The 22,227-nt window shown below is 36.4% G+C and overlaps 2 protein-coding genes across 4 annotated transcripts in view; one reads left to right on the top strand and one right to left on the bottom strand.

Annotated features, from left to right (window-relative positions):
• The first annotated feature begins 4,327 nt into the window (after positions 1–4,327).
• chfr (checkpoint with forkhead and ring finger domains, E3 ubiquitin protein ligase) lies at positions 4,328–18,240 on the top strand. 3 transcript variants are annotated; one of them, XM_016511951.1, is made up of 18 exons: positions 4,328–4,423; positions 5,445–5,578; positions 6,849–6,948; positions 8,653–8,762; positions 8,864–8,923; positions 9,082–9,249; positions 9,763–9,957; positions 10,687–10,861; positions 11,127–11,281; positions 11,996–12,158; positions 12,888–13,030; positions 13,705–13,821; positions 13,908–13,991; positions 14,078–14,148; positions 14,902–14,989; positions 15,568–15,675; positions 15,860–15,932; positions 16,959–18,239. In XM_016511951.1, exons 2-18 carry the CDS (start codon positions 5,467–5,469, stop codon positions 16,999–17,001), a joined length of 1,965 nt encoding a protein of 654 aa, XP_016367437.1. In that variant the 5' UTR covers positions 4,328–4,423; positions 5,445–5,466; the 3' UTR covers positions 17,002–18,239. The 3 variants fall into 3 exon arrangements, with proteins under 3 accessions (XP_016367437.1, XP_016367435.1, XP_016367436.1); XM_016511949.1 differs by having other exon boundaries at positions 9,760–9,957; XM_016511950.1 differs by having other exon boundaries at positions 4,333–4,423; positions 5,421–5,578; positions 9,760–9,957; positions 16,959–18,240.
• Positions 18,241–19,614: 1,374 nt separating this feature from the next.
• The window catches only part of LOC107707820 (uncharacterized), a 15,229-nt gene continuing 12,616 nt past the window's right edge, over positions 19,615–22,227 (bottom strand). Inside the window, exon 7 of the mRNA XM_016511912.1 lies at positions 19,615–21,031. Within this exon, the coding sequence (XP_016367398.1) occupies positions 20,483–21,031 (549 nt within the window). The 3' untranslated portion in view covers positions 19,615–20,482. The remainder of the gene's footprint in view (positions 21,032–22,227) is intronic.

The following is a 22,227-nucleotide window of genomic DNA, read 5'->3' as shown; positions in this document are numbered from 1 at the left end:
AATGCCGTTTTGATGATTCTCATTTAGAATCATTGATCTTGTTTTAAGAATGTCGAGATGTTTCTACTGGAAAATAATATCTTTTTTTTTTTTCCCCACTGAGGTTGCTATGTTGTTGCTGTATATGCAACATTTTGTCCAATTGTATATATTCTATATTTTACATGTCACAGTTCTGACTTTTTTTCTCTCTTAATTCTGAGTTTATATTCCACAATTCTGTTTTTTCCCGCCATGGGATACAAAATATAAATAAATTTAAAAAAAGGTAATTGTGACTTTTTTCCTCACAATTGCCAATTTAAAGAAAGACTTTTTATCTCGCAATTGCCAACATCTCACAATTTTCTCAGAATTTTTCTCAGAAAAAAGTCCCAATTGTGAGATAAAAAGTTGCAATTACCTTTTTATTTTTTTTATCCTGTGCACGAAAACAATTTCCATAGCGATACATTTTTTGACCCTCTTGGCTGATGTTGCTAGTTAATCACCCACCCCATACCAACACTGATGAGGTTAAGACACCACATACTGTACATGAATACAAATCATGCCTCCATTATCTTCTGCATCCAGAATCTCTGAATCTTTATATGGAATGCCCATAATAATCAAACATGGATTACATTTTGACACACGCGGGCATAAATCTGTTCACTCCGAGGCTGTTTGTGAGAGATAAAATGTCCAACGTGCATGAAAATGGCAGGCGCTTTGTGCCCTGTTCCTGTTGTGTTCTTCTGCGTGTGCACTGAATCTCACATTAATTAACGCTGCTCTTTCACCTGCTATCAGTTTCTCGTCCTTCTGTGCTTTATTTGGGTTGCTCATTATTTTCTTTCCCAGAGAAATATGTCTAATACCTACAAGCTGTGCGCCATCACAAATGGAGCACGCTCCGGCATAATGTCCTTTGTTGTTGCCAAATGTTTTTTTAATGAAAAGTTTAAGAGGGGCATAATTACATATCTGAGGCTATTATGAAATCCAATATTACAATTAAAGTAATTTTATTTGCTTGTAATCTCCCTTCACCAAGCCTAATAAGGGTTTTGAAAGAAGGGCAAGCAGGCTTTGAATGGTGACTCTTGTGTAAATGAAGTCTCAGTTCTCCATGTCTTTGATTCAGTGTCGTGGTGAGACTGTCAGAGACGCACGGGGGGTTGTTAGTCTGTGATCTTGTAGACTCACTGACAAATCACTGAATTTGGGAGAAATGATGAAGGAAGTGCTGTCACTGCTGCAAGAGATAGGCATGGTTAGTTATGAGAAGAAGAAGAAAAACTCACTTACTGATTTTAGCTGGTTTAAGATGGCCTGTCCAGCTAAAAAGTGACCAAAACCTCATCCAAAACAGCCATCAGACCAGCTGAACACAAGCGAGAACAGTGTTCCTAGGAAATAACCTGCTAAATCTGCACCAGGCCAGCGCTAACAAGCATAAAGCATGCTGGGAATTCATTCTGGCCGTTTCAGCGGGGCCCTTCACCATTCAGGGAGATCTGCTGAGAGTGAAGCTGAACTGAACAAGACGAGCGCTCGATGAGGCCGATCCCTCTGCGCATGCGCAAAGCCCCTCCAGTCCAGCCCGCGCACCAATTTACAAACAAATGCCAATGAGATTATGCAAAAACTGCTTTTCCATAGAAACGACCTGCGAAGATGCATGCGAGAGGAAAATATCTGGCGTGATACAAGAAATCTGCTTCTGCGAAATAGCCATATATAACAAACATGAGAAAATGTCATTTTGACCTGATATTTGTGCCTCTTGGCTGCATCCTTCGCACGTACTATCAGCGAATGCAAATCATGTTTAATAGCGTGAACGCGTGGGTTTATGAATAATGTGGTAATCAGTTTCTTGACAAATGGCATTGAATGCTTATTGTTAAAAATTACCAAAAAAAATATTGTAAATGTGCATAGATGTATAGAAAATGTTCAGGAGCTGTAGCCTGAAGCAATCGTCGATGACAATTCTGTCATAGATCAACAGCTACCCCTGCTGGTTGATTTGTAGAACTACAGCTACATCCAATTGTTAGTGCATAGTTGACAAAAAAATATCAAGATTTTAGCGAAAAGTTGTATGAATATATAAGTTATTATTATTATTATTTAATTTTGACACTTTTATGTCCCAGAGTTTTTTTTTTTCTGTTTTGCTATCACATTTAAACTGTCTTAAAATCAAGTCTTTAACCAAATTCTACACAAATCACCATTTATTTTTGTATGTTTTGATACTTTATGTGTTTAAAATGTTATTTGTGTAGAGTGTTGCTTTACCTTGTCCCAGCTATTTTTTTTATAAACCCTTATTTTCACCCCAGAATGCTAAACATATTTCATTATTTGGGTGGCATAAAAGACACTGATGGAAATATTCATCATCTTCAGAAAAGAAAAATCTATAATGCATGTATGTCCATTGTTGTATATTGTCCACCGGGTGCTGTATAACGGGCCCTTTATTTTTTTCAGTTAATTTAACTAGTTCTGCAATTTGAAAAAAAAAAAATGCATTTTACAGATAAAGTAGCCTACAGATATTCTATTTAGTTCTCATAAAACTTGCATTCATGCATGATAATTGAAGATTTTTTTAAGATAAAGATAAGTTTATAAAATGGTGTCACTGTATTATATATTGTATATTAGCTGTCCTCCAAATCATAGCAATTATAATGAATGTGTATATAAATAAAAAAAAGAAGAAAGCAAGCAAAACTATGATCGGTCAGTTTATTAACAGTTAATCTTTTAATACATTTTTTATCCGTTTAAATAAATAAAGCTGTGCTCTGCTTGAGTGAATCTGTCAGGTTAAACTTTCCCCATCCGACAGTGTAATAAACTGCAGGGCTCCATGACTGAATGTGAACAGACAGGCTCTGACATAAAACTGCCTGACTGCTTATCAGAGCCAGACTGCACAGACACCTTTAGAGCCCTCTGAGACACTCTATTCAATCTAAGAGAGGCTGTGAAAAGCTAAGTGAAAGCTGGCCAAAGAACTGCTGCCAAAGCAAATGACCACAGTCTTGCAACTTGCGCTCACTGTGACTGTGAGAAGCTGTCGCTTTATCAGCAATCGCTCTCTCTCTCTCTCTCTCTCTCCTGCTCTTCAAAGAACCCAGCCTTAATGTATCCCCCACTTTTCAAATCCTTCTTGTGACCCTGTCTGAGAGGAGATGGGAACACATTTGTTAGTGTTGTACTCATCTAGTGACGTATACATGTCTAAACATAACTCATCTCGGTACATAAATACATTGAGGTCATCTAAACAGCAGTGGATGTATTTTGTACTCATCTAGTGACGTATACATGTCTAAACATAACTCATCTCGTTACATAAATACATTGAGGTCATCTAAACAGCAGTGGATGTATTTTTAGACATTATTTATCATCCTCTGCAGATGAGCAAGTCTTTTATCAATTCAAGCAAACTTTCTAGATTCGGTGTTCACATGCATCGTGCTTATTGTAGCAGTGCGAAAATGTCTGCTGTTTCCTATCATTCTAAAATCAACCTTTGGTTTGCTTTAAAGTGGGGTTTCACTTGTGAGGGACCCCTTTCATAGAGGTGTATATCCATGTACAAAAACCCATAGTATGTGAGATAATATAGGTGTGATATTATAAAGATGGTTTGCAAAATTAAATGATTATATTATTTGTTCTACATACTTATAATAGCACATTTTCCACCGAATATTAGAGATATAAAAACAAATATAAAACATTTAATTATAAAAATAACTAAATATTACCTTACAGTCCCTATATTGAGCGGGGTAAATGTGGAAATTGGGAAGGAAATTCTCTACAGAGGGGGAAAAAAATCCACAAAACTATGCAGATTTTGTTTGTTTACATTTCTTACTTTTACATTTTTTTATATTTATAAAGTTTTTTTTGTATTAAAATCTGTGTATGAAATTTTCAAGAAGGAAAACAAAAATGAGATGTTGGCTTAAAAAGATTTTTGACTTTGAACTTGACTAATGTTTAATTCTAAATCAATATTACATGAATTATGCATAATCTAAAAAAATCACCCATTCACAACAGTCCATACATTTTCATCAGTGATGTCTAACTCTATGTGTAACCATCTCTTGTCTAGACATCCTTCCAGACAGGTTTTTGTTCAGGGCTTTCACATGGGCCAGACAGGAGCATTGGTGACCCCCCCTCAGCTTCATTCCCAGAGTCTCTCTCTCTCTCTCTCTCTCTCTCTCTCTCTCTCTCTCTCTCTCTCTCTCGCTCTCTCTCTCCCTCTTCCTCCATCAGCTGATGCCTGAAAATGCCACTGCTGGGCAGGAAGTGCTCAAGAAAATAAAAACGAAAGCACACAGAGGATTCAAGTCAACATGCGCTAATGCTCCGGATACTCTCCGACGTTGGCTAGGTTAGTGCTTTCCATACATTAGAGGTTGAGTTAGCCGATTAATTTAGTCATTTTTATCTGTTTGAGATGTGACTGTGGGCTAGCGACTCAGAGTTAGCAGCTCTTTGCGTAACGTAAACACTGCGCCGTTTCACGCTGTCGTATAGCTTCCCAAAACAAAACTCGACTTGAAAACAGTCACTTACAGAAATGAAAGACTTTACATATCATTTAATTTACTCTAGTGATTTTAGCTTTACTTTGAACTCTTTTGCGGCTTGAGTTAGCTTGTTAGCACTTCTGCGTTATGATCGAATAGCTGGAAATAATGTTTATGGAGTAACGTATGTGAAGCGTCTGTATCACCCTCTCAAACTTTCATGTAATATATTTGCATATCTAAATGCATCTTATCTAAACTTTATACAATGAATTTCAAGTAAAAAGAGTTTTGTTACACCCTTTTTCACTATGAATGTATTATGTTAATCAAATTGACCACCCCATCCGTATTTAATTATAAACACGGTGATTCAAAGCCGTTAATAAAACTGGAAACACATAGAAAAAAAAAAACTTACAGAAATATAGAAAGTAAAAGTACATAGGTGTGTCATGTTACAATCCTACACCTCTGGTCAGTTGTGATATTAGTAAAGCTTATAAACATCTGCTTATTCAGATTCTGTCATTTAACATGATAACAAATTTCTGACAGAAAAATTGTTCTGATTTTTTGCACAAAGTCTAACTTATGCCACTTGAGATTGGTGTTCATGTAAAGTATTATTTCACCCCTGTAGCCCATTTCTATTTATTTAAACTGATGGTTACAACTCATCTTGGGTTACAAACACTACATGGTCTCCCCTACCAAACAAAACATGCTGTCTGTAGTGTTTCACACTACATTTTTCAACTCTATTTAACTACAATCAGCATTGTGAGTAAATGCATTTGCATTTATTTGCCTTTATGGAATATTTGTGCTTGTGTTCTTTGCCTCACGCTTCTGTAGCTGACATGATCTGCTGTCTGGCAGGTAAAATAAGGAAGAGGAGAAGATGGCGCATCAGGGCAGCGGACAGGCCTGGGGAAAACTGGTGAAAGTCAACGCATCTCCGGGTTCAGAGATAGTACTTATAAATAGAGAATGCACGGTGGGGAGAAAAAAAGGTGCGCTGAACATCATGTTCATGTTAGTTGCTCAGTCTTGTTTTGTGAACGCATTTTAAAAGCGCTTCTTTACTTGCTTTTTTCCCCTAACCTCTTTACAGACTCTTCTATGACTGTCTAGTTTTACTTATTGATATTAATAGTTATTACTTTTTTTTTTTTTTAACCCTCAGAAGATAATCAGTCTGAAGCAGTGTCTGCATGTATTGAGGGAGCCCATGCCTTTCACAATGCTCTCTTTAGTTCAGCAAACGAACCCCCACCCCAATAATGACAAAGGCGTCTATTGAAGACATGCTCTTGGAATATTAAGTAGTTTTTTTGCGTTGTGGTGGTGTGCAAGGAAAGGTTGTATCCCTTTGGCTCTGTCTGTGTCTGTCTGGTTTTGAAGACTGTCTTTATCCCGCATTAATTAATATTAATCCATGTGTCTGTTTGATTCTGTGTGCTTCACAGTAACACTGGACACTGGTTATTAGCAGAACTGATACACTTCATTACTATAATAGACTAGTGTCATTTTTAACTTTACATCACATCACTATACTTCATTTAAGACTTGCATTCCTAATGTGTCGAGGCGAGAAAGTAATGGGCCAGGTCTGGAAGAGAAAAGGTGCTTGACGAAAAGAGGAACGTGCTTTATTAAAGTCGACATGAAAATGTGTTCGCAACCAATTTTACTTCAGCAATGTCACTTTTTAAAGGGAAGCAGGATATTAAATAAAATTGTAGAGTGTCCGTTTTGCTTTTCATGTTTATCTACACTCTTGTAGACAAAGCAACTTATATTGCAAAGTATATATTTATCATTTAATGCATTTACTTTGGCGTTGCTAGAAGCATGCACTACTGTAATGACTAAATACTACTACTGTGTTTATTATTAATAATAATAGTTATTACAGTAGTGAGAATTTTGTGAGGTAATTTCACTCTTAATATTAAAGGTCCTAAAAAAATTTTTTTTTAGCTTTTCCCATTTTCACACTGCTAAAGCTGGCATTTTTCTATAGTGTTTTTGCAGATTTATGTAAAGGCTTAAGCTGGCAGTTGGGACAGGGCCTAAAGTCTTAATGGTGACATCAGCCGGAACTTTTCAGAAGTGGAACCATTCTCTTTGTTGAAAGATTATAAAGACCTACTTTCTTTCTTTGGAGTAACACAGTGATGGGTGGATTGTACACAATAAGAAAAAGAATGTAGTCCATTTTGATTTATTGTTGACTTGTGTTGATATCGTAACCTCACAGACATATTTTCTTTATAGATTGTGACCTCTCATTCCCGGCTAATAAACTGGTCTCAGGGAATCATTGCAAAATCACTCAAGATCAGAACTCAGGACAGGTGTGGCTGGAGGACATGAGGTAGGGCCACCTGTTTGACATCATGAGGTCCTTCTAGTAAGACATAGGCCAATATCATGTTCTTTGCCCTTTGCATATATAAATATATTTAATATAAACAACATATTTTTCTTACATTTATACATGCATGTGTGTGTATTTATATGTACATTATAAATATACGCAGTACACACACATATATTGTGTAAACAAACTTTTATTTTGAATGCGATTAATCGTTTGACAGCACTAATATATATATATATATATATATACATGTACATAAATATGTTGTTTCACTGAATGACAATAAAACATTATTTCTCCCATATTTTGACATTTTTATTTTCACAAAAACATCAAAGTAGACATTTCATTTTCTTTGTACTTTGCAGTATGATTTTTGTGTATATAACATTTATTTTGTAATTTTAATTTGATGTGGGCACAAAAATGGCATCTTGTCTTTGACCCATACAGTATAAGTTCTTATGTTTAAAGATTTCACCATGCATTGATTACAGCAAGAAAGAGGGATGAGTGTTCTGTAAATTTACAGAACTAATATTATTTGGAAGACTGATGTATAATGGTAATGCTACAGTTTAATTTTTTCACAAGTAGATGTACCAGTAAAAAACTTAGGTAGAAGCAGTTGGTGTTAATTCTTTTTAGTTCTATTAAGTTTTTGCAAATTATACTGAGTGACTTGTAATTACGTTAGTAAGTGAATTCAATTAATGACATGCTTGGCCCTGCGGCAAATATACATCCAATTCCCTTATGACATTTAATCTTTGCTTTGGTGAATAATTAATTGTAATTTGGTGGATGGAGATACAGTAGTTGATGTGTGTCTGTAGTGACTGTATGTCTCATGTATTTGAATGTACACTAGCTCATCAATGGTGCTATACATTTCCATCCAGCTAATTAAGTGAATATCTGCTAGACAGTCGATATGCTGTGTGTTTTACACAATGCTTAATCAGAGTTATGGAAACGGCAAGCTTCCCTTCCTACCTTCTTGTTATCCTTTCTTGTGCAACTTTCTCTTTGCTATTTTTTAACAAGGCTTTAACTAGGCACTTTATTTTGTCTCTATTCGTTATCCTGAAAGAAATAGTCGATACTTAGGTCGATCAGTTCTACCTGGATCAGTCAATTTAAAGGGGTCATATGATGTGATTTCAAATTTTTCTTTCTCTTTGGAGTGTTACAAGCTCTTGGTACATAAAGAAGATCTGTAAAGTTGCTAAGACTAAAGTCTCAAATCCAAAGAGATATTCTTTATAAAAGTTAAGAGTCAACCACGCCTACCTAAAACGGCTCGTTCTAACGCATAGAGGACATAAAATAAAATAATGTATTTGAAAAAGAATGTGTTTTTTGAACATTAAAGCATGTCAACATATTCTGTTACACCAAATACACAAAATAATGATCTTTAAAATAGCATCATATGACCCCTTTAAAAAAAAAAACAGATGAGTTCATAAATGGACAATTAAGTGGACATGCTTGGACAAGTTGCTCAGGCATTTCAAATTCTGATGTTTACTAATAACTTCTCATAACCATTTCCTGTTGTTTTGTCGATTATTTCTGAGAGTAAAATTTATAGATGTAGTCATTTAGCCTCTGAATAGCACTCATACAAAGGGATCCATGAAATTCATAATTACTATAATTTTTGCTTGATGGTGATCTGTTTGTTTCCATCAGCACCAATGGAACAGTGATCAACATGTCCAAAGTGGTGAAGAAACAGACACACTTACTGCAGAATGGTGATGTTATTCACTTTGTGTACAGGAAGAATGAGCCAGAGCAAAGTGAGTTTTCACATTTAAGCATTTTCCGTTTCGATTGTATAGTTGCATCCAAACAGATGACACAGATTGGCCACGTCACTCATCTATTTTCGGTTTTGCAGACATTGCTTATGTTTATCAGGCCATCGGGCCACAGGAAAGTGCCTCACAGGACATTGAAGGTAAATACATTTTGAATATGACGTTTCATACAGATGTTCCAATACTCCTACTGTTGCTTGCCTAAGTGAGGTCATGTTGACTTGAAATCCTAATTTCATCCTCATGCCATTTTTGACAGTTTCTGAAAGTTAGAGTTTTCTCTTTGGGATCTCCATAGATATTGGGAGAGAAGAAGATTCAGATCTGACGGAAACCGAGAGTGAACCAGTGCAAGTAGAGCCTGTTTTTGTGAAGCCTCTACCTCAGTCTGGGCATGAGGATCCTCAGCCATCTACCTCAAGCTCTTCCTTCCACTTCTACAACATGCCCTTATCTGCCTGCTCTGGTAATTACCGTCCACACTGCATGCGCTCTTTCATGCAAGTTGCTTTGATAAGAAAATGACTAGTATAAAAATGTAAATGCATTGGCTTTCTATGCTGCTGTTTATCTATGCATTGAGTTTTTCAGATTTAAGGCCCATTCGGACCAAGGATGACGATACGATAGTTATAGAAATCATTCTGAAAGACTTCAAAGAATAGCCGAGTCCAAAACTGTAATGATAACGGCACAGAGGAACAGTATGCCTGGAATCACTTCTTCAGAACAAATTGTTTCTAACTGATGAACAATCAAAACTTTGACAACCAATCGGAATCCATCCTGCTTCAAAGAGCAGTGTGCACTTATAATAAACAGAATGTTATCATGAGTTACTGTGGATGCTGATATAGTTACCTTTATCTTTATAGTTATCATTTTTGGTGTATGCAAGCCTTTACAGTGTTGACATACTCAAAAATTGCATAAAAAAATATATATTTTTAATTATATTCCTGTATGTACCATTCAGCAGATGTGTCTGCAAAGAAGAACCCAGTGAGTTCTTCGGTTGCTTGTAAAGGAGAATCAGAGATGACTGCACCAGCAAGCAGCCCTGGGGAGCCAGTCATGAATCACACTCGCCTGAAGTGGACCTGCTGGACTGAGGGAGGGCAACAGACGGAGCCGGAGGTGGAAATGCAGAGGAAAAGAAGAAAAACTGACAAAGGTGCTGTAACAGTTTTGGTAAAAATTAAGAAATGTGACGTGTTGTAAATAATTTATGATTTCGGTCTATTTTGAGTGGTCTGAGCATCTGTATTCCGGCATAATAATAGTCACAACTTTTTCAGACTACTCTGAAAGAGTTTAAAAGCGTTTTAGGCTTTGATGGTTTAAGATTGCCATCTACACTACCGTTCAAAAAGGCTGCATTTATTTGATCAAAAATACAGTAAAAAAAAAAAAGAAATAGTGATATTATTAGTTTAAATTAACAGATTTCTATTTTAATGTATTAAAATGTAATTTATTCAGGTGGTGGCGAAGCTGAATGTTCAGCAGCCGTTACTTTAGTCTTCAGTGTCACATGATCATTCTAATCATTGTAATATGCTGATATGGTGCTTAAGTAACATTTCTTATTATTATCAGTGCCGAACAGTTTTGCTGCGTAATTTTTTGTGGAAACAGTGACGCCTTTTTTCAAGATTGTTTGATTAATAGAAAGTTGAAAAGAACAACTTATTTGAAATAGAAATGGGTTTTTTACATTATAAATGTCTTTATTGTCACTTTTGTTGCATCTTTGCTGACTAAAAATAATAATTAAAACAATGAAATTTTGCTGACTTTTGAATGGTAGTGTATATCTGGTTTTAACATGCGTTTCAGAACTGTTCTACAGTATAAACACTTCCAGATGTAACCTTTGTGTCTGTGTCTGTCTGTCCTGCAGATGATCAGAACGGGTGTGGATCTTCTCACAGTGACTCTGCTGTTTCTGCAGCAGCTCCTCAGGTCTCTCTCAGAGGAGCAGCAGGGAAAGAGAAAACTGAGGGAGCCACTACAGACAAAATGGAAGAATCCCTCACATGCATCGTCTGCCAGGACTTGCTGCACGACTGTGTCAGGTCAGTCCAACATGCACAAATCAACACTTACACCCGAATAGACCAGCTGGCTGAGCATAAATCCCTTTTAGTTGTTTTATTAATTATAATTTAATTATAAATAAATATAAAGCGATGGTTCACCCAAAAATGAAATGAAGGTGAAGTAAATGATGACGGAATTTTCGTTTTTGTGTGAACTATCCCTTTAAGAAGGATTTTAAAAAGGTGTGTGGAGGCTGAATCTGAATGTATCTTCAATAGTTAATGTGTGTGTCTGGTACAGTCTTCAGCCCTGCATGCATACGTTTTGCGCTGCCTGTTATTCTGGCTGGATGGAGCGTTCCTCCCTCTGCCCCACCTGCCGATGTCCTGTGGAAAGGATCCATAAAAACCACATCCTCAACAACCTGGTGGAGGCTTACCTTCTCCAGCACCCAGGTACTGTAACACACCGCTATTCTCACTTTGTTTTAAGGCCTGTTCACACTGAGTCAACTAACTAAACAACATGGGAGTATAAACCGTTTACAAGCTATCTTTAACTTTTTTTTAAATTAAACAATACCTAGGCAAAGAGACAAAAATAAAAGTGTCTAAGAGTTTACAGATATGTGTTACTTAGCACAAATATGCCTAAGCACAAGATTTCAACGAGAGTGGCACTTTTAATCTTTAAGTAACTACTCTGTACAAATCAGATGGTCAGGTACACTATTGTTCAAACGTGTGAGGTTGGTGAGTTAAAAAAAAAAAATGTTTTGAAAGAAGTCTCACTAAGGCTGCATTTATTTGATCAATAATACAGTAAAAACAGTATTATTGAGAATTATTATTATTGCAATTTAAAATAACCTTTTCCTATTTTAATATATTTACAGCAAAGCTGAACTTTTAGCAGCCATTATACTCCAGTCTTCAGTGTCACATAATCCTTCAGAAATCATTCTGATACTGATTTTTTTGCTCAAGAAACATTTCTTATTATTGTCAATGCTGAAAACAGTTGTACTGCTTATTATTTTTGTGGAAACCATGATATACTTTTTTCAGGATTCTTTGATGAATATAAAGCTTAAAAGACAACTTACTAATCCCTAACTTTTGAACAGATTTTTCCAATTTTGTGGCTTTTTTTTTTTTTATTGGTCATAGAGAAGTGTCGGAGTGAAGAGGAATTGCGCAGCATGGACGCCCGAAACAAGATCACGCAGGACATGCTGCAGCCAAAGGTCGAGCGCTCCTTCTCGGATGAGGAGGGCAGTTCAGACTATCTGTTCGAACTCTCAGACAATGACAGTGACGTATCTGACATGAGGTCAGCAACCGTTATCCATTAAGTGTTTTTGTAGTGCCGTCATACAGTGGTGGCCGAAATTATTAGAACACTAGTATTTTCACCAGCTAAAAAATGGGTTTAAGTTAGTTAGTTATGTCTGTCTTTTGCTGTAGTGTGTCAGGAGGAAATATCAGTTTACATTCCATTAATTGTAATAAGAAACCTATTTCAAGAAACCTTCCTGCAAAGCTACAGTACTGTAAAAAATACTGTAAAATGAGGATGGTATGTCATAAATAGATTTTCTTTACCAATGAACTTCTATTAACTAAATTAAATTGTGAGCATTTGCGTTTAAAGCAGCTTTTGCCCTCGGTGCACTTGCACATAGTTTTCAGGTAGCTTTGCAGGTAGGTCTCTTATTACAATTAATGGCAAAATGAATGTTTGGAAATGTAAACTGATATTTCCTACTAACACACTACAGCAAAAGATAGAAATAACTGACTTAAAACCATTTTTAGCTGGTGAAAATACTAGTGTTCTAATCATTTTGGCCACCACTGTATATATTGCATTTTTTTTTCTTGAAGTAGAAGTTTAAGAAGGGAAAATCCAGTTACCCAAATTATTAGTGTTTTCTTTCTTATTGAATGTTAGCTAAAATTGTGATTCTCTTGGATCTTAAAACAGTAGATGTCCAGTAGGTTCTATCAAGTATTTAAGTGATTACTGAAACACACCCTGATCTAACATGTTTGTTCTCAGTCAGCCCTATATGATGTGTCGGCAGTGTCCAGGTTATCGGAAGGAGCTCAGCTCTGCCCTGTGGATCTGTGAGCCCGCTCAAACCGAAGGGCCGGCTAAAGTGCCTGGAGACGGCCCTTCCACATCTTCTGACACCTCCCCAGGTTATTCATGCTCACACTTCAGAGGTGTAAAGAGCACCTGAAAACCATACCCGAGTACAGATACCTTAGAGTGAAAATGACTCCACTACAAGTCACAGGTCACCAACAATAAGCCAAACACCAAAGGGAACAAAGAATAGGTCTCTTCAGTATAACGGATAAAATAATGTTATGTAAAATTAAAAATTCTAAACCTTCTTGCACTGGATGTGCTGGTTTGGGCCTCATTGCCAGCTACAGTCATGTCCTCATCTCATGTATAAAACACCTGTGATTCACAACTACTTTCTAAGGAACTCGCTTTCACATAAAGTAGCCTTGTTGACCAGTTTGGGTGAGTAAGGGCAAAGCGCACAAGATGCAGTACTCTGGTGCCCTGTAGTTGGCGATATCACGTCTTTAGCAGAAAAAAACTGCTGCAGAAAAAGCTATAGGTGCCATGCAAAATTGTAATGTGTATCTGCAACACTCATGACAAATGTAGTGGAGTAGAAAGTAAAAGTTGCTATTATCTTTGATACTCTACAAAGTATCCAAAAAAGATACTCAAGTACAGTAATTAATTACATTTACTCAAATACTTTACACCTCTTAGATAGACAATACACTCACACACCAACAGACACATCCATGCAATTCTTCATGTTCATACATGCACTGTATTCCTGCTGCAGCTGCTCAGGAGTTCAGATGTCCTCCTCAGGGCAGTCACCTCATCTGCTCCTGCTGCCTGCAACCCATGCCCGACCGCCGCTTCGAGCACCTTCCCCCTCAGGTGTCTCCGCAGCACTGTGAGTGATCCTGACACCTGTCCGTCAATGTTCTCCAGTTCTCTTCTGGAGTCACCTGATGATTTGTTGTCTGTTCCTTTGACAAGGTATGGTGTGCCAGAAAGCGTACTGTCATGTGTACTGGGGCTGCCAGCGGATCGGCTGTCACGGCTGCCTAGAGCGTTTCAGCGGTAGGTTTCTGAGCGGTTAAGATTTCTGTATGAAATTTTACTATATTTTATTTTATAATAAAGATTATGGTTATTTCTCCTCACAGAACTTAACCTTAACGATAAATGTCTGGATGGAGTTTTTAATGGCAATCAATACGAGTCTGAAGTCCTTCAGGTGTGTACAGTTTGTTTGCTGATACTTTGGGATCATTGTTATTTTATTAGTGTTTTGAGGTATCTTTTATTTTCTGTTTTCATTGTAGTAATTCTGTTATATTTTTATAATTTTTATCATTATTTGTTTTAAATGTCTATTTAGCTTTCATTTATTTTTATTTCAATTTTAGTCATTTTAGTATTTCAACTTAATTCATTTCAGTTAGTAGCCAAGGCAACATTTCTCATTGTTTTCCCTTTTTTTTTTTTCAAGTTAATATTTTTCCCTAATATTCAATTAATTATTTTTATTTTTAAACTTCAGCTTTATTTCGATTAGGTAAACTATATTTAATAGTTTCTGTTAGCGATACAAACACTGTGCGGAATTGGAACAAATCCCTAACTTTAATTGTTAAACTTTTGTTTGTGCTACAGACACACATTAAACCTCAAATTATGTGGATAAGAGTTAAGGAGAACATTTTTTTTTTGCCTGATTGATGATAAATTGGGCAAAAAATATCACACTGTCTGACATAGGCTGTCAATGCATAGATTGAAATAATGAACTTAATCTGATTATCTCAAGCTGCAGTAACATGCTTGCAAAGTTTTTTCTTTTTTCTTTTTTTTCTTGATGCATAAGAATAATTTATTGCAATGGCCATTTTTCGTATCTTAAACTAAACTATAAATGCATTTGCCCCATTTTCCCACTTGGAAACCCAGTCGTCTAAGCTGTTGTTCATTTCTGCTTTTTTTGTGGCAGAATTATTTGACTTCTCGAGGAATGAGCTGGAGGCATATGCTGCAGGAAGCGCTTCAGGCCGTACAGCAGGGCCTGTACCAGCTCTCTGGTAACTGCGCTTTGGTCATATTGAGAAATGTTGAGGATCAGGCACAGGTTGAAGTAAGGGTGGTTAATATAAGGAAAGAAAATCACAATATTTCTAAATAATTTGGGGAATACATTATATTTATACAACAGTTCGTTCTGGTTCTCAAATCTGATTGGTTGAGAACCGTGAGATATTGTACTGGTATCGCTACAGGAACGCCCTTTCACAATATTGTATCACTCCGCTTGTTCTAGCCGGGTCTATGTGTTTTTTTTAATTATTCACTGAGCTAATCGTACGATATTGCTCATTTATCACATTATGCATATTTCTATGAAAGAGAGATGGTCATTTTCACATCACAGAGAGTTTTTTTTGTTGTCTTTTTCTCTGAACGCAAGTAATTGGAAGCCCCATTTTCTTACATGCAGCTGCAAATCGTATTATGTATCCCAGCTGATTCATCATTTTGCCATGTCACTCATCCCTGTGATTAAGAAACGGAATGTCAATGCATCAGTTATCTAGTGCTATTTGACTGAAAGTGACTATCTCAGGCAAATGAAAAATCACTTGTTCATATGTGCATGTTTCAGATTACAGAATCACTGCCAACTCTTTCCTCTGCTACTGCTGTGGACTTCGCACTTTTAGAGAGCTGGCGTATAAATACAGAGAGCATATTCCTCCATCAGATCTGCCAGGTAAGACTCGTGTGCAATAAAATAACACAAAGCTGCACAGTCATATTAGTGTCACAGAATTAATTTCATTCCCCTCTGCTGTAGGTAAGACATCAAGCTAGATATATATAACTGCAGAATTAAATTGAAATGATAAAAATGTGCTTTTGTATGCGGTAAGGTATTTTTTTTTTCTTCCACACAGATTCTGTGACTGCCAGACCAAACTGTTACTGGGGACGCAACTGTCGGACTCAAGTGAAAGCACACCACGCTTTGTAAGTCAGCGACATCTGGAAGTGAATTGTTACATTTTGATATCCATCCTGATAGAGTCACAACTTCAAATCTCATGTCTTGCCTATCCAATTCAGTTTAAAGTACTTTATTGGCATGATTATGTTTACGTACTGTTTTGCCAAAGCATTATACACATCCATCCATCCATTATTATTATGTCCATCCTGTGAAGCGCGTCAAACTTATGTCCACCAGTAGAGGGCAGCTAATGAGCATGTACTGTATGTAGCGTCAGTCTGCAGTACAACAGCATAGGCCTGTTTGTTAGGACATTCAGTTTATGTAAAAGTTCTGTTTGTCAGGGGTTCTGTGGCTCTTATAAAGTCTTAATTCACTCTTCCACAAATTAAGGCCCAAAAAGGTCTTAAACCAGAGCAGAAAGTCTTAAATTCATAGTTTTGGCATAAAATTTTGTCTGCACTTCAAAAAATATCTTCCTCAGTATTTTTCATCCTTAATTCAAGATACATTTATTTGAGGTGCAAATTAAACACATAAAGTCTTGTTTTCTGAGAAACGTAACACAATTTAGTGCATTAATACTTAAAACAAGAACAAATATCTGTCAGCAGCTATGAAAACTTGTTTTCCCTTTGAATTACGTTGATTTTTTCCTTCAATTTATTTTGATCAATTTCTCATAAAACAAGGTGTTTTTGTCATTTTGCTTCACAAAGTAAATGTCTTGATTTAAGAATATTTCGACATTTGCAGAACTGTTCAAGCTTTTTTTGTTGTAAAAAATTAAATTAAAAAATTAAGTTGAAGTTGTATTATCGAATTTTGAAGTGTTGCTGCTGCTAACACAAGACATTTACATTTGTATTTAGTTCTGTTCAGTTCATTGCTTACATTTTCTTTACTTGGTCTTAAAAAGGTCTTGAATTTACTTCATAAAACCTGCAGAAACTCTGGGTAATGATCAAAATCATGCTCAATAATTCAGACGACATGCTATGATCACAATGAATCTTAATCTGTCATTTTATTTTCTCCTCTGTCAGGAAATTCAACCACGTGTGTGAGCAGACGCGTTTTAGGAACTGAAGCTGGAGGAACGTGGCTTGATTTGACAGCGGTCTCCCGCTTCTGGGTAACTGATCTGCTGCGGGCACGTGTTATACCTCTGTACTCCTCTAGATGGCAACTTTACATATGCAAAGTCAATCAGATGATGATAAATCAATCATCCTTGAAGTATGGTGTCAGCGCATCTGATCTGGATCTGCACTGTGTGTAGAAGCAGACACTAGTTTTTCATGATGGACTGACTGTCACACTTCTTTCCACTATGCTATCGACATGCTTTCATGCTGCGTCTGCTTAGAATTGTAAAACGAGAAAACGCTGGCAATCACCTTTTCATGCAAAAAGCTCTTTAGCTTGAACCTTATACAATATACAAAATATAAAACTAACCCATGGTGCCTAAGAGTCAACTATGAGTGCTCTTCCTTTGCATACGTCACTTACTTCTTCCATTTTTCTTTCACTATTATCATTAACTGCTCGAGACATTTAAATGCTACTGAGAATGTTGAAAATGTATGTTATAAAAAGGGACGATCGTGTTGGTGACTCCAAACCAGTGCACTAAACTTTTACACAGTAGGTATTCAGCATTTGCATTTTGTTCTTCATTATTTGGGCAGTAAGCCATGTGAAGAAAAGATTGCAAGCCTGTTCTGGAGGCATATGAGAGGTTTTTTTTCCCTCTAACACAAGACTATGGGTTATATCGCACTGCAGGGGATAATCAAGTCAAATCTGATTTATAATAAAAGCTTAGATGCTTTCGCACATCTCGTTATGATTATGGAATTTTTGCTTTTGGCTCATGTTCATATGCAAACAAGGCCAGTTTTTAGCAGTGGATGATGCTTTTCCTAGCATTGTCCTGTGTAATGAAGATATTTTAGTTTTTCTTTCACTTGTAGGATTGGTGATATAATAGGTAGATGGTATGGCCATATAATAGCTGTTTAAATATTTTAATATTTTCTGACTAGGCTAGAGTTGTATTTCTGGGCTAGTAAATACGTTTTTTTCTTTTTCTTATTCCCATCTTCCCCAAGAAGTTTTATTTCAGTTGGTGTATATTTTTAACACTCAGCTGATTCTTGTTTAACTTGGTAAACCACATTGGTTTTAGCCATAGTTCTTCCAACTAGTTTTTTTTTTTTAATTAATGAAAGTTTAATATACTGAGAAAGCCAATGTGATCCATGAAACCGTTACCACAGTCAGTGTTTAAAATGTGTCTTCAAGCATCAAAGCCACATGCAAATTCTAAGTTAAGAACATTTTACCTTTCAACCTTTTTTTTGTTTTTGGTTCTTGGTTAATAAAAACATTGAAAGCATAAAAAAATATATTTATAACCTTTTCAGATACCTGAAAGTAGGTGCATGCTATATCTCAGTTCATTGTGATGTTTCGTAAATATTTCCAAAAATCTTGCAGGGAACATTTTACATTTCTGTTAGATTGAACTTAAAGTATTTTTGCTTTTTTGCCTTGTGCATGTTTTTGGGGTCTGTTGTTCCTCACACCACAGCATTCTTCAGAGGCTCAGATTAGACTTCCTACAACTGCAGAGGTCAATCCTCTACATCCCTCACCAGCCTCAACTGCGCTTTAATGAAGGTGGACAGAAAGGCTCAGCACTCTAAAACTTCACACACTGACCTAATGGCACCTGACAAACGGCCACATTTGCTGGATTTGCTACACTTCATTAGTGAATGTTAAGTTGTGGTTTTACAGGATAACTCACCCTGCCATTACTTTGAAAGTTTGTATGGGAATGTTTCTACTAGGGTTCATGCTTGTTGCAAATTAATAGTTACTTCCACCTGTTCTATTTAGTTTTTTCCATTGGTGCATTTGGTAGATGCTTTTGTCTAAAGCAGCTTTCCCCAAATTTTATCTGATTGTAAATGAACTAGTATGCAAAATCTGAAATATCAAGCAAGATATGTGGGAAAGGGGTTTCTATTATATTCTAATATCTACCTAAACATTTTGTATGTCTAATAGACTGATAAACCTTCCTTTGAAACCACATACAGGCTCTTGTAGAAACCTAAAAGGTGGTTTTAGGTTAGTTGAATGGTATGTTATGATGTGAGCTCCAAAGCAGGTCTCATTCTATGAACTCTTTAAATCTGCAGGAAGGTTTGAGGGATTTATTCAGGAATGGTCCCCAAGTGTTAGAGGGGCTGCTTTGCATTTACTGAAAGGGAGATGTACTCGGCAAATATTTACTTGCTTGGGTTGGATGGGATTTTTTCTTTCTTTCAGAAAAGGGGGTGTTTAATTCTACCTCATCAAAGTTTAAGCTGGGGCTTCAAATGGAGAAGAAAATGTTTTCTGCTCATCAGGTTTTTGAGTAACTATTGGGAAGCCCCTATAATAGCACTGCTAATGTTCTAGAGTTGCATTAGTGCTTGCAGTGCCTCATGTTTGTAATGCCTAGAAATAAATCTGAGACTAAAACCTTGTTTAATTTACTGCACTAATAATAAAAGACTACATTCAATTATATTTGATTCTATGCATATTCTGAAATGGTTGTACAAGATAATACAGCAGCACACAACATCACTATACAATAAAAATTTTATTTGCATTAAATGTTAGTTACTGCATTTTAACTGTCTGTACGGTGATCAGTTCCCTTTATAATCCATCAAAAACAGTACAGTTGACAATATTACTGCATTCAGGAAAACATACCATATAAAGACGACAGTTATGAAATTGCAAACATTATAAAAAATATGATCGTATACACAATTTCAGGTATTGCATCAGTGCATATTTAGCAGCATAGATGATGGCCACAAGGCACATAGTAAGTGATATAGAAGGAAAAACAGTAACTTGATTAAAATTACTCATAGAACAAAGTTTAGTCTAAATGAAATTTTCAGTGGTTATGTCCCTTGAGAAATTACAATATATGCCATTTCCATTCATATATGATTTACAAAAATTTTTAACAGTACAAAATGTGAACTGGACCCATAGTGAATTACAAAAAAACTAAACGTGGAAGTCAAGCGAGATGCCAAGCAGCTTTCTACCAGACCAGCTAATTGGTCTTCTACAGGTTACAAAGGGATTACCGTAGAACAAGCTGTACTGTTCATAGAGCAGATACATGGAATTTCATAATGAAAGTAACAATGCAGCCTTACAACTCAAAACTCTCAGTAGTGAGTAGAAACATTAAGTGAGCTTTGTTAAACGTTTATCATACATTTGCAGGTAATAAAATATACTGTTAGATGGTGGTTTTATACTTAGCAAATTAAATGTGCAGATACAAGAGCACATAAGTGCATTCATTTTTCATTCATGCCAATATTCATAACAAACCCATTTGAAACTTCACGGCATATTGGAACAGCAGCTCATAAGCTGAGTTTTCAGTCCTGTTGAGATCATTTATTGGCTGAATTGGTCACATGACCATCATACTCAAACATCATGGCACTGGCAGACTTTGTTTCTGGAGTCACTGTTAACAAGAGAGAGCTGAAGGATCCTGCGTCTCCAACGCGCCACCACGGCCTCCCCTCGCTAAAGAGCTCGGTTGGATGCTGGGAGCTTGGCTTTTTGATAGCAACGGCATCTTTGTGCCTTCAAACATCTGTCCGTTCATCCGCAAAGGCTTCTCGGGATGCTCTGCTGAGACTAGAGGCTGTCGGTCTTCCTCTTCTGAGATGGCAAACACTGGTACAGTGACGTGGTCATCCTCAACGCTTGATATTTGACCTTTGACCTGCAGCTGGCTGGTGTCTGAGAGCGTGTTTGGGGTCGTAATTCCATTGGCTTGTGCTTTGGAGGACTCGGATGTGCTGGAGAGCAGGCCGAAGCAGGGAGCGATGAACCGTGAGCGTCTGAGATTGCTGGTGGAGTTGAGGCGTCGCTGGCGCTGGGCGGGTTGGGTCAGGGGGTAAGAGGCGTTACTCGTGAAGGAGTCGGACTGGCAGCTGTCGGCAGGACTGTGAAGAGGAGCATCAGATAGGACCTTTCCCCTTCCAGAGTCTGTAGCTGTGCTTGGGAGTCCCTGAGCGCACAGTGTCACAGATCAAAAAACAAACAGTTTTGTCATTACTATATCCACAAAAAAAAAAACAGGAATAGGAATCCAAAAACAGGTCTGGTGAGTTTTGAAATATTCACAAGATGTGAATCATATACCATAGATAAGTTAAACACTGTCCCATTCTTCAAAGTGAAACTTTCTTTAATGTGTGACTTTCATTAGACTTCCAGTGTAGCTTTAAAGACAGCTGTCTGTCTGTCTATCTATCTATCTATCTATCTATATATATATATACACACACACACACACACACATATACATATTATATATATACAGTGTATATATATATTAAAATAAAAAAAATTCAAAATATACATTATATACAGAATGTATTTATTTATTTTTTACAAATTAATACTTTTATTCAACAAGGATGCATTTAATTGATCAAAAGTGACACAAATATTTTGTAAATGTCTAATTGAAATAAACAGTGTTCATTAAAAAATGCTGAAAATTTTTTTATCAAAATAAAAAATGTATGGTTTACAGTTCAGTTTAACATGTATCTCATATACAGTGGTGGCCAAAATGATTAGAACACTAGTATTTTCACCAGCTAAAAAATGGTTTTAAGTCAGTTATTTCTATCATGGATCAAAAGTGACACAAATATTTTGTAAATGTCTAATTGAAATAAACAGTGTTCATTAAAAAAATGCTGAAAATTTTTTTATCAAAATAAAAAATGTATGATTTACAGTTCAGTTTAACATGTATCTTGTAAAATGAGAATGCTGTCAAAAATAATGTCATAAATAGATATTCTTTATCAATTAACTTATATTAACTAAATTAAATCCACATTTGGTGTGATCATCCTTTGCGTTTAAAGCAGCTTTTGCCCTCGGTGCACTTGCGCATAGTTTTTCAGGGAGATTTGCAGGTAGGTGTCTTGAAGCATCTTGGAGACGTTGCCATCAGTAGAGGTCTAAACATTTCATCCATTGTTATTAATGATGTAGCACTATCTGATCACTTCTGTATTTTCTTTGATATATTGATCTCTGCTACCACTGAATCTAGATCCGTCTCTGTCAGAAAGAGATGCATTAACGAGAACACTAGTGTGCTATTTATGGAGGCTATATCTTTAACACCAAGCATTTCTGCAGACTCTGTTGAAATTCACTATAGCATATATAAAGACAGCCTTC

This window comes from Sinocyclocheilus rhinocerous, unplaced genomic scaffold (assembly GCF_001515625.1).
Source record: "Sinocyclocheilus rhinocerous isolate Xijiao unplaced genomic scaffold, SAMN03320098_v1.1 scaffold1256, whole genome shotgun sequence".
NCBI lineage: Eukaryota > Metazoa > Chordata > Actinopteri > Cypriniformes > Cyprinidae > Sinocyclocheilus > Sinocyclocheilus rhinocerous.
The sequence above is the reverse complement of the archived record's forward strand: the minus strand, read 5'-3'. Positions and strand labels throughout refer to the sequence as shown.

Bases quoted from the DNA above. Each gene is read 5' to 3' on its own strand.
- chfr (XM_016511950.1), top strand. From the start codon at position 5,467: ATGGCGCATCAGGGCAGCGGACAGGCCTGGGGAAAACTGGTGAAAGTC. The intron at 5,579-6,848 runs GTGCGCTGAACA...TTTTCTTTATAG, and splicing joins CACGGTGGGGAGAAAAAAAG to ATTGTGACCTCTCATTCCCG. The intron at 9,958-10,686 runs GTGCTGTAACAG...TCTGTCCTGCAG, and splicing joins AAGAAGAAAAACTGACAAAG to ATGATCAGAACGGGTGTGGA.